Source organism: Pseudorasbora parva, chromosome 5, assembly GCF_024679245.1.
Source record: "Pseudorasbora parva isolate DD20220531a chromosome 5, ASM2467924v1, whole genome shotgun sequence".
In the NCBI taxonomy this organism is placed as follows: Eukaryota; Metazoa; Chordata; class Actinopteri; order Cypriniformes; family Gobionidae; genus Pseudorasbora; species Pseudorasbora parva.
The window spans coordinates 19,977,720-19,988,081 of record NC_090176.1 but is presented as its reverse complement, the minus strand read 5'-3'; the positions used below and the strand labels follow the sequence as shown (position 1 = coordinate 19,988,081).

Genomic DNA, 10,362 nt, shown 5'->3' with positions numbered 1-10,362 from the left:
TTGGACTGAAACGTTCATTAAGAATCCCATTATAAAAGTAATTATAAAATCACAAAGACATTCCCAAAGGATCCATAAGTACAAATCAAGCAAAAATATACTTTAGGGGTCATGGACGATTCGAAAAAAGATGCCAAGGACACGTCGACAAATGTCTGGCAATACACCATTTATTGGCTAGAATTGAGATTATTTAGTGTGATGCCTTAATGTCTTTCCAGGGCTTATTTTGTTTTTGTGTGTGTATGTGTGCTAAGCATTCACTATAAAATGTAATAAGTTGACTTTACTTGTGGTGAGGAAACCGATTGCCTTAAAATTTTCATGTAAAGTAGCATATCATTTTTTTTGTTGGCAAAACTTAACAAAATTTGTACAGAAAACTTGTTAATGAAGTATACTTACCTCAAAATTATTAGTTATGTTAACTTATTATTAGTGCTCACATTACTAGGAAAATATTAGGAAACCGATTGCCTTAAAATTCTCAAGTAAGCTGAACTTAAAAAAAAGTGAAGACCAAAAGCAACAACTGAACTCCATTCAACACTTATTTATTACTTAATTGGTTTCCACTATTTCTTCAAGTAAAGTCAACATATTTTTAGTAGTTCACCTAGCATGAATGCACTTAAAGGAGTACTTCAGCGCTGGGAAGATGAATCTCTATTTAAACTGGGTCATTAATGTTGTAGAAATGTGAAATTATTTTTTAATTTGGTGCTTTCTAGACTGAGAAAAGACAGAAAATGTATTTTTGTCTCATGGGGATGAAAGACAACAATTCCCAGAATGCTTGGCTGCTCTACGAGGCCACTCGCAAAGCCACCGCTACTAGACTACTGATTCACTGATCACTTTCTCACCGCCACCGCGTTCATTTTTATAAAATCAGTTCAGTTAGAGAAAACTGAACGTGTCTGTTCAATATGTGATTTAGCCACCGAGGGAGTCTCACAGCCAAAACGCTGCATGTGTCAGATATATTGACAGTCATGGGTGAGCTCGTGATGTGAGCTGAGGTAAACACGTCCGCAGCATAGATTCACAGCGCATGTTTAGTCTGGCGTGTTTTCAGTTCATGTCTTTGAAAGCTTAACTTTCATAGGAATTAGTTTGAGAAGTTGAAAGACTTACTTTGCTCTGCTGGCCGCACCTTTTAAACATCAATGCCTGAGGCTGCAGCTGCCAGCTGAGTGCTGTGAGTGCGATCTCCCATCCCCCCACGCGCGAGTTGAAAACATGCAGAAATGGCTCTCTCTGCTGGCTGTAGTCTTTAGCCTATGGCCAACAATTCCTCCGATGGTGCAAATTGATGATATTTGCGTCATGGGAGGAATTTTTCCAGAAATAAAATGCATAAATCTCTTGTCTCAGCGGGATATGAGGGGGGAATCATTCGAATATACTCCAGGGTTTCTACTGATACAAAGGCATATGCTAATCGCTGAAGTAACCCTTTAACACTCAATTAAGTTAGCCTAATTGCATCAAGTTGTTCTTACCTAAACCATTCAAGTTTTGTCGACATAATTCTATCTGTGAGCTGAGGAAGTGTACTCCTAGAATGCATTGCAGCACAAATAAATTAATCACAGGGCAATCGTAACTCTGTTTTATTAATTTTGGCTTTATTTTACTATTTTATTTGCTGTCTTTTGTCAGTATAACCCCAATAATGACAGCAATTGAACAAGTTTGTTGTGTTTTGCATGCTGAATGTTGAAGTCTGTGTGTGACTCAAGCATGGCCAATTTTTGGATATTGTCACAAATATAGAGGCATTATATCAACACAATTAAAGGTTTGTCATAAGTGTTAGCAATAAAATGTTAAAAGACCATTAATTGGCATTACATTTATATATATATATATATATATATATATATATATATATGTGTGTGTGTGTGTGTGTGTGTGTGTGTGTGTGTGTGTGTGTGTGTGTGTGTGTGTGTGTGTGTGTGTGTGTGTGTGTGTGTGTGTGTGTGTGTGTGTGTGTAGATGTATTTATATATCCAAAGGGAGCACTGATCACCATAAATTTATGAAGTCAGCTTATGTGACGCTCTCCCAAAATATTTGGTTGCAAAATATTTGGTTGTACAATATCTAATATTGTAAAATATTAGGCCCTGGGTACAAACCAGCTTAATGCCCCCCCGTACCAAATACCGTAGTGATATCAATGGGTGGGGTATTGCATTTTTATCATAAAAAAACACTTAAAACGTAAACAGAATAAGCCATACTCTGATTAATGTATATGTACGTATAGAAAACTGATTGGGCCCCCCACTGCCTTGGGCCCTGGGTACTCGGTACCCTTTACCCCCCCCAGTCCGACTCCCCTGATTGTATTTTCAATAACATTCAAGATGACTGGAAAATTAGTGAATGCAACTAAGAAGAACGATGACTGCAGAAGTGAAGGAAAATAGTGAAAACTCTATTGAGAATTGCCCCGCCTCAACCTTTTGCCCACCACCTGTGTTTGTTCTTGTTTTTTTTCTTTGGCAAAATGGTACTCAAACCAGTCAAGTAATGTTTACTTGGGTTTTCTGAGTAACAAATGCATTAGCATGCAAATAGTTCAGATTATTATTATTATTTTTTAGTAAGTTCAACAAATTATTGGACATTAAGTAAAGTTAATTAAAAAGTCTAAGTAAGAACAACTATTGGATTTTACAGTGTTGGAACAATGTGCACCCGTTTATGATTTATACACAGGAAGGCAATGGAAACTATAGTCGTTGCATTCACCTTGCAAGAGCGACGTCTACCTCATCATTGGTGTGTTTTATACTGTGCATTAAGATAATGATAAAAACCCACGGTGTGTCATAAAGATTTGTTGATTGGCAATAAGCAATTGTTTGTTGTATTCAGGAAGCTGACGCAAATCTATGAGTCACGGCCATATGTAAACGCTGTCTGCTGAAATGTCTCGGAACCAGGATTGGGAAACGCAATCATTCATAATAGAGTGCATCAATCTTAGCACACATTTGTTTCACATTTTCTTCAAGCAGTGATGTCATGATACAAGATTAATGAAGTAATACAGTGCTTTTCAACAGAGCGGGAGTCCTGCTGAGTATTTGCCACAGGAAAATGTGTCCTTTGTGGATTTATTCACCACGAAGTTCAGGACCCCTTTTACTTCTCAGTCTCACCGGAGCTGTATCAGCTGCTTTGAGCAAGTATTATGATCACTTGAATGCGCAAGAGCACCTCATAATGCGGCAATAAACAGGGCCGATATGTGTAATTCAAATGTTTTAAGATACTTTATCATAAAATAGTGATAGGCAGTAGGCAATTTTTTGACATGTTATGCAAAGAGCTGGCGTTCCATATATGTTTGAGGGAATTCATGAAAGGCCTCGATTTACTTGCAGCAATGTTTAGAGGTAAAAAGAAAATAAATGAAATGAAATGAAGGTTGCTGCTCATAAGTAATTCTGAATAGACACATAAACAACATATATCTAGAAAGCCAAAACTTGAGAAATTACAGTTCAAGATTAATATAGAGATGTATAAGCTCAAACACAAAAAATACAAATATTAAGAATATATATTTTTAAATGTACAGTATTGTTCAAAATAATAGCAGTACAATGTGACTAACCAGAATAATCAAGGTTTTTAGTATATTTTTTATTGCTACGTGGCAAACAAGTTACCAGTAGGTTCAGTAGATTGTCAGAAAACAAACAAGACCCAGCATTCATGATATGCACGCTCTTAAGGCTGTGCAATTGGGCAATTAGTTGAAAGGGGTGTGTTCAAAAAAATAGCAGTGTCTACCTTTGACTGTACAAACTCAAAACTATTTTGTACAAACATTTTTTTTTTTCTGGGATTTAGCAATCCTGTGAATCACTAAACTAATATTTAGTTGTATGACCACAGTTTTTTAAAACTGCATGACATCTGTGTGGCATGGAGTCAACCAACTTGTGGCACCTCTCAGCTGTTATTCCACTCCATGATTCTTTAACAACATTCCACAATTCATTCACATTTCTTGGTTTTGCTTCAGAAACAGCATTTTTGATATCACCCCACAAGTTCTCAATTGGATTAAGGTCTGGAGATTGGGCTGGCCACTCCATAACATTAATTTTGTTGGTTTGAAACCAAGACTTTGCCCGTTTACTAGTGTGTTTTGGGTCATTGTCTTGTTGAAACAACCATTTCAAGGGCATGTCCTCTTCAGCATAGGGCAACATGACCTCTTCAAGTATTTTAATATTTGCAAACTGATCCATGATCCCTGGTATGCGATAAATAGGCCCAACACCATAGTAGGAGAAACATGCCCATATCATGATGCTTGCACCTCCATGCTTCACTGTCTTCACTGTGTACTGTGGCTTGAATTCAGAGTTTGGGGGTCGTCTCACAAACAGCCTGTGGCCCTTGGACCCAAAAAGAACAATTTTACTCTCATCAGTCCACAAAATGTTCCTCCATTTCTCTTTAGGCCAGTTGATGTGTTCTTTGGCAAATTGTAACCTCTTCTGCACATGCCTTTTTTTTAACAGAGGGACTTTGTGGGGGATTCTTGAAAATAGATTAGCTTCACACAGACGTCTTCTAACTGTCACAGTACTTACAGGTAACTCCAGACTGTCTTTGATCATCCTGGAGGTGATCGTTGGCTGAGCCTTTGCCATTCTGGTTATTCTTCTATCCATTTTGATGGTTGTCTTCCGTTTTCTTCCACGTCTCTCTGGTTTTGCTCTCCATTTTAAGGCATTGGAGATCATTTTAGCTGAACAGCCTATAATTTTGTGCACCTCTTTATAGGTTTTCCCCTCTCTAATCAACTTTTTAATCAAAGTACGCTGTTCTTCTGAACAATGTCTTGAACGACCCATTTTCCTCAGCTTTCAAATGCATGTTCAACAAGTGTTGGCTTCATCCTTAAATAGGGGCCACCTGATTCACACCTCACATTTTTTTGAACACACCCCTTTCAACTAATTCAACTAATTGCCCAATTGCACAGCCTTAAGAGCTTGCATATCATGAATGCTGGGTCTCATTTGTTTTCTGAGAATCTACTGAACCTACTGGTAAGTTGTTTGCCACGTAGCAATAAAAAAATATACGAAAAACCTTGATTATTCTGGTTAGTCACATTGTACTGCTATTATTTTGAACAATACTGTACAAACCCAATTCCAAAAAAGTTCAGACACTGAAATTGTAATTAAAAAAGGAATTCAATAATTTACAAATCTCATAAACTTATTGTGGCAAGGGGGGCGTGGTTCAGCGAGGTCTGCAGCGGGAGAGAGGGCCGCGGGACGAGCGGTAAGTGAGTGGGTTGGACGCAGATTAATAACACCTGTCTCTTGTTCCAGTAATGAGCGCGGAGACGGGATAAAACACCAGCGGAACCGGAGACCAGGGAGAGAGAGAGTCGGACTGTTGGTGCGAGAACACAGAGACTGAGTTTACCCGGAAGCCGGAAGTGCCACGAACCGGAAGTTATTGTTGCTTATGAGTTTGACTGAGAACACACGAAGAAGTGTGTTATTGACATTGAGAAAGAGAAAATAAAGCTACGCATCAACAGTCCAGCCGACCCCTGTGTCCTCTTCCTTCCTTACTATATCGAACTTGTTACACTGGTGCCGAAACCCGGGAAGGAAGCAGGACAGCGCCGCCGCCATGACAACGCCCTCCGCCTCGCCATTTGCGGATATCATCAACTCCCTTGCGGTCCTCCACCAGGAACACCATCAGGCATTGCTGGACCTTCGGACCGAACAGGAGCGCCGCTTCGAGGCGATCGTCCAAGGCCAGCAAGAGGACCGCGAGCGGTTCCGGAGCTGGATGGACCGGGAGGTTCGCGCCGAGGCCGCTGGGCGGGCCAGCGCACCGGTTCACGTGCCCCTCCAGAAGATGGGGCCGGAAGACGACCCGGAGGCCTTCGTGGATCTATTCCAGAAGGCCGCGGAGGCCTGCGGGTGGCCCCGGGCACAGTGGCCGGTGCGCCTCATCCCCCTTCTATCCGGCGAAGCCCAGGCGGCCGCGCAACAACTACCGGTCGCGAACCTCCTGGACTACGACGACCTGAAGAGGGCCATCCTTCAGCGGGTCGGCCGGACCCCAGAACAACACCGCCAGCGTTTCCGCTCCCTGGAGTGGGGTGAGTCCGGTCGACCCTTCGCATTGGCCCAACAGCTCCGGGACGAGTGCCGCAGATGGCTTCTGGCCGGCGGCAGCGACGTGGACCATGTTGTCGATCTGGTGGTGCTGGAGCAGTTTATCACTCGGCTCCCCAGGAAGACCGCCGAGTGGGTCCAGTGCCACCGGCCCACGTCGCTGGAGACGGCCATCAACTTGGCGGAGGACCACCTGGTGGTGTGCCCGGGGGTCGGCGAACCCCCATTAACTTCTCCCTCTCTCTCTCCCCCCTCTCTCTCTCTCTCTCGACCTGTCCCTCTCCCCAGGTCCCGCCCTCCAGGCCCTCCTCGCGTCCCCCCCAGAGGCCGGGGTGGGATGGGCCTTGGACCGTCTGGGAGTTCGCGGGTCCCGCCCAGGGGGGCGGGGCCGCTGGGGGCTGGTAGTGACAATGGCTCTGGTTCCGCCCCCTTTCCGCGCTCATCCTCCAACCCACTCCCCGCCGCCGGGGCGGCGGGTAGGCCTGGGCTGGCCTGCTGGCGGTGCGGCGATCCGGATCATTTTGTGGACCGATGTCCGATGATGGACATCGGAACAATGATCCGGATCCCGGACGTCCAGCGGACCACCCCCGATCAGGCAGGAGAGTACCAAATTCCTGTGAGTATCAAGGGGGGTACATATCAGGCCTTGGTGGATTCAGGATGTAACCAAACCTCGATCCATCAAAGCCTGATGCAGCCTGGGGCATTGGATACAAGCCGTGTGGTTAAGGTGCGGTGTGTGCACGGGGATGTGGTGGAATACCCGGTTGTCCCGGTCACGATACAATTTCGGGGGAAAAAGCATAGTGTAGAGGTGGCGGTTAGTCCACACCTCCGGCATCCGCTAATTCTGGGGACAAATTGGCCCGCCTTTTCGGCGTTATTGGGGTCGTTATGCGCGGATGCCGCTTGGGAGAAGAAGGCGAGGAGGGGGGCGGCGCGAGTGCAGCTTGGGGAGACTGAGACGGGACCCTTGAGGACAGCTGCAGCGGAACCGAGCGGGATCGAGAGACTGATTCTCTCGGACCGCGATGACTTTCCGCTGGAGCAGTCACAAGATGAGACCCTCAAAAATGCCTTCCAACAGGTCCGATCGATTGACGGCCAGTCTCTCCAACCTGCCTTGCCTGTCTCGTATCCATATTTTGCCATAATTAAGGATCGGTTGTATCGAGTGACCCAAGACACTCAGACAAAGCTAGATACAACCCAGCTGTTAGTACCAAAGAGCCGCCGGGAAATGCTTTTCCAGGCGGCTCATTCTAACCCAATGGCGGGCCACCTGGGACAGGCGGCCACGCTGAATCGTTTAATGACCCGATTTTTTTGGCCAGGCATTCATGACAATGTGCGCAGGTGGTGCGCGTCTTGTCCGGAATGTCAGTTGGTGAATCCACTGGCCGCCCCAAAAGCGCCATTGCGCCCCCTTCCATTAATGCAGGTCCCCTTCGAGAGAATTGCGATGGACCTCATCGGGCCATTAGAGCGATCCGCACGCGGACATCGTTTTGCACTAGTTATCGTGGACTACGCAACGCGATATCCGGAAGCAGTGGCTCTCCGCAACATCTCGGCGAAGAGTGTTGCGGACGCACTGTTTCGTTTAATCTCCCGGGTGGGGATTCCGAAAGAAATCCTCACTGATCAAGGCACGGCGTTTATGTCACGCACGTTAAGCGAATTGTACGGATTATTGGGCATTAAATCCATTCGAACCAGCGTCTATCACCCACAAACAGACGGCTTGGTCGAACGATTTAATCGCACTCTTAAATCCATGATCCGTAAATTCGTACAGGAAGACGCCAAAAATTGGGATCGGTGGTTAGAACCCCTCTTATTTGCTGTGCGCGAGGTCCCGCAAGCCTCCACGGGGTTTTCCCCCTTCGAGCTTCTCTACGGTCGACAGCCACGGGGGGTGCTGGACGTCCTACGAGAAACTTGGGAGGAGGGGCCTTCGTTGGCCAAAAACGAAATTCAGTACGTCATGGACTTGCAAACAAAACTCCACACATTAGGGCGGCTATCTAGGGAGAATTTGTTGCAAGCCCAGGACCGCCAGAGCCGGTCATATAACAGGGGTACTAAACTACGCAAATTCACACCGGGAGAGAAAGTGCTCGTTCTACTCCCAACGTCGAGCTCAAAATTAATGTCAAAGTGGCAGGGGCCGTTTGAGGTCGCACGGCAGATAGGAGAGCTCGATTATGAAGTGATACGATCCGATAGGAACGGGGCACGTCAAATATACCACCTCAATCTGCTAAAAAAATGGAATGAGGTGGAATCGGGGTTGTTGGCAACGGTGATCGGGGGAGAGGATGATCTCGGGCCAGAGGCGAGCATTAAAGCACAATCAGTCGCGTTGGCCCCTGGGGGAGATCACCTCTCACCGTTACAACTCGCTGATTTATCGAAATTGCAGGCGGAATTCGCTGACGTGTTCTCGCCCCTACCGGGACGTACCGACTTGATTCAGCACCATATCGAGACCAAGCCGGGCGTGGTAGTTCGCAGCCGGCCGTATCGCTTGCCTGAACACAAGAAAAAAGTAGTTCAGGACGAATTAGGCGCAATGCTCGACATGGGAGTAATCGAGGAGTCCAACAGTGACTGTGACTACACCAATTTGTCACGCTTCCTTTCGGCTTGTTCGGGGCGCCCGCAACCTTCCAGCGACTCATGGATAGGATTTTGCGTCCCCATGCTGCATATGCTGCTGCGTACCTGGATGACATAGTGATTTATAGTCACGATTGGCAGCGGCATATGCAGCATGTGAGGGCGGTCCTGAGGTCGCTGAGGAGGGCGGGGCTCACGGCCAATCCGAAGAAGTGTGCGATTGGGCGGGTGGAAGTAAGGTATCTGGGCTTCCACTTGGGTCATGGGCAGGTGCGTCCCCAAATTGATAAGACTGCCGCAATTGCAACCTGTCCGAGGCCCAAGACCAAAAAGGAGGTAAGACAGTTCTTGGGGCTGGCGGGATATTATAGACGGTTTATACAAAATTATTCGGACCTCACCAGCCCTTTGACTGATCTTACTAGAAAGGGGCTACCAGATACGGTCCAGTGGACGGAGCCGTGTCAACAGGCTTTTACCCAAGTAAAGGCTGCTCTATGTGGCGGGCCGCTCTTACACTCCCCTGACTTTTCTCTCCCTTTCTTGTTGCAGACTGACGCGTCGGACAGGGGGCTGGGCGCAGTCCTGGCCCAGGAGGTGGAGGGGGGAGAGCGGCCGGTGCTGTACATTAGCCGTAAGCTCTCCAAGAGGGAAGCTAAGTACAGCACCATAGAAAAGGAGTGTTTGGCCATCAGATGGGCCGTTCTCACTCTCCGCTATTACCTCCTGGGGCGGGAGTTCACTCTCTGTTCGGACCACGCTCCTCTCCAATGGCTCCACCGCATGAAGGATACCAACGCGCGGATCACCCGTTGGTATCTGGCTCTTCAGCCGTTTAAGTTCAAGGTGGTCCACAGGCCGGGTGCTCAGATGGCTGTGGCCGATTTCCTCTCCAGAAATGGGGGGGGGGGGGGGGGGGGCTGCAGGCCGGACGGCTCCCCGGCCTGAGTCGGGCGGTGGGGGTATGTGGCAAGGGGGGCGTGGTTCAGCGAGGTCTGCAGCGGGAGAGAGGGCCGCGGGACGAGCGGTAAGTGAGTGGGTTGGACGCAGATTAATAACACCTGTCTCTTGTTCCAGTAATGAGCGCGGAGACGGGATAAAACACCAGCGGAACCGGAGACCAAGGAGAGAGAGAGTCGGACTGTTGGTGCGAGAACACAGAGACTGAGTTTACCCGGAAGCCGGAAGTGCCGCGAACCGGAAGTTATTGTTGCTTATGAGTTTGACTGAGAACACACGAAGAAGTGTGTTATTGACATTGAGAAAGAGAAAATAAAGCTACGCATCAACAGTCCAGCCGACCCCTGTGTCCTCTTCCTTCCTTACTATATCGAACTTGTTACACTTATATTTTATTCACAATAGAATATAGATAACATAAATTGTTGACAGTGAGACATTTTGAAATGGCTTGCCAAATATTGGCTAATTTTGGATATCATAAAAGCTACAAATTCCAAAAGAGTTGGGACAAGTAGCAATAGCAGGCCGGAAAAGTTAAATGTACATATAAATAACAGATATAGGACAAATTTGCTAGCCTAGAAACCTA

General features: G+C 46.6%; 1 protein-coding gene across 1 annotated transcript; it reads left to right on the top strand.

The window, feature by feature from the left end:
- The first annotated feature begins 5,276 nt into the window (after window positions 1–5,276).
- On the top strand, window positions 5,277–10,039 carry LOC137076011 (uncharacterized). Its single transcript, XM_067444942.1, has 2 exons — window positions 5,277–6,804; window positions 9,888–10,039. Exons 1-2 carry the CDS (start codon window positions 5,689–5,691, stop codon window positions 9,888–9,890), a joined length of 1,119 nt encoding a protein of 372 aa, XP_067301043.1. The 5' UTR covers window positions 5,277–5,688; the 3' UTR covers window positions 9,891–10,039.
- The last annotated feature ends 323 nt before the right edge of the window (window positions 10,040–10,362 follow it).

What these genes read in the sequence shown, in the direction of transcription:
- LOC137076011 (XM_067444942.1), top strand. Translation starts at nt 5,689, where the DNA reads ATGACAACGCCCTCCGCCTCGCCATTTGCGGATATCATCAACTCCCTT.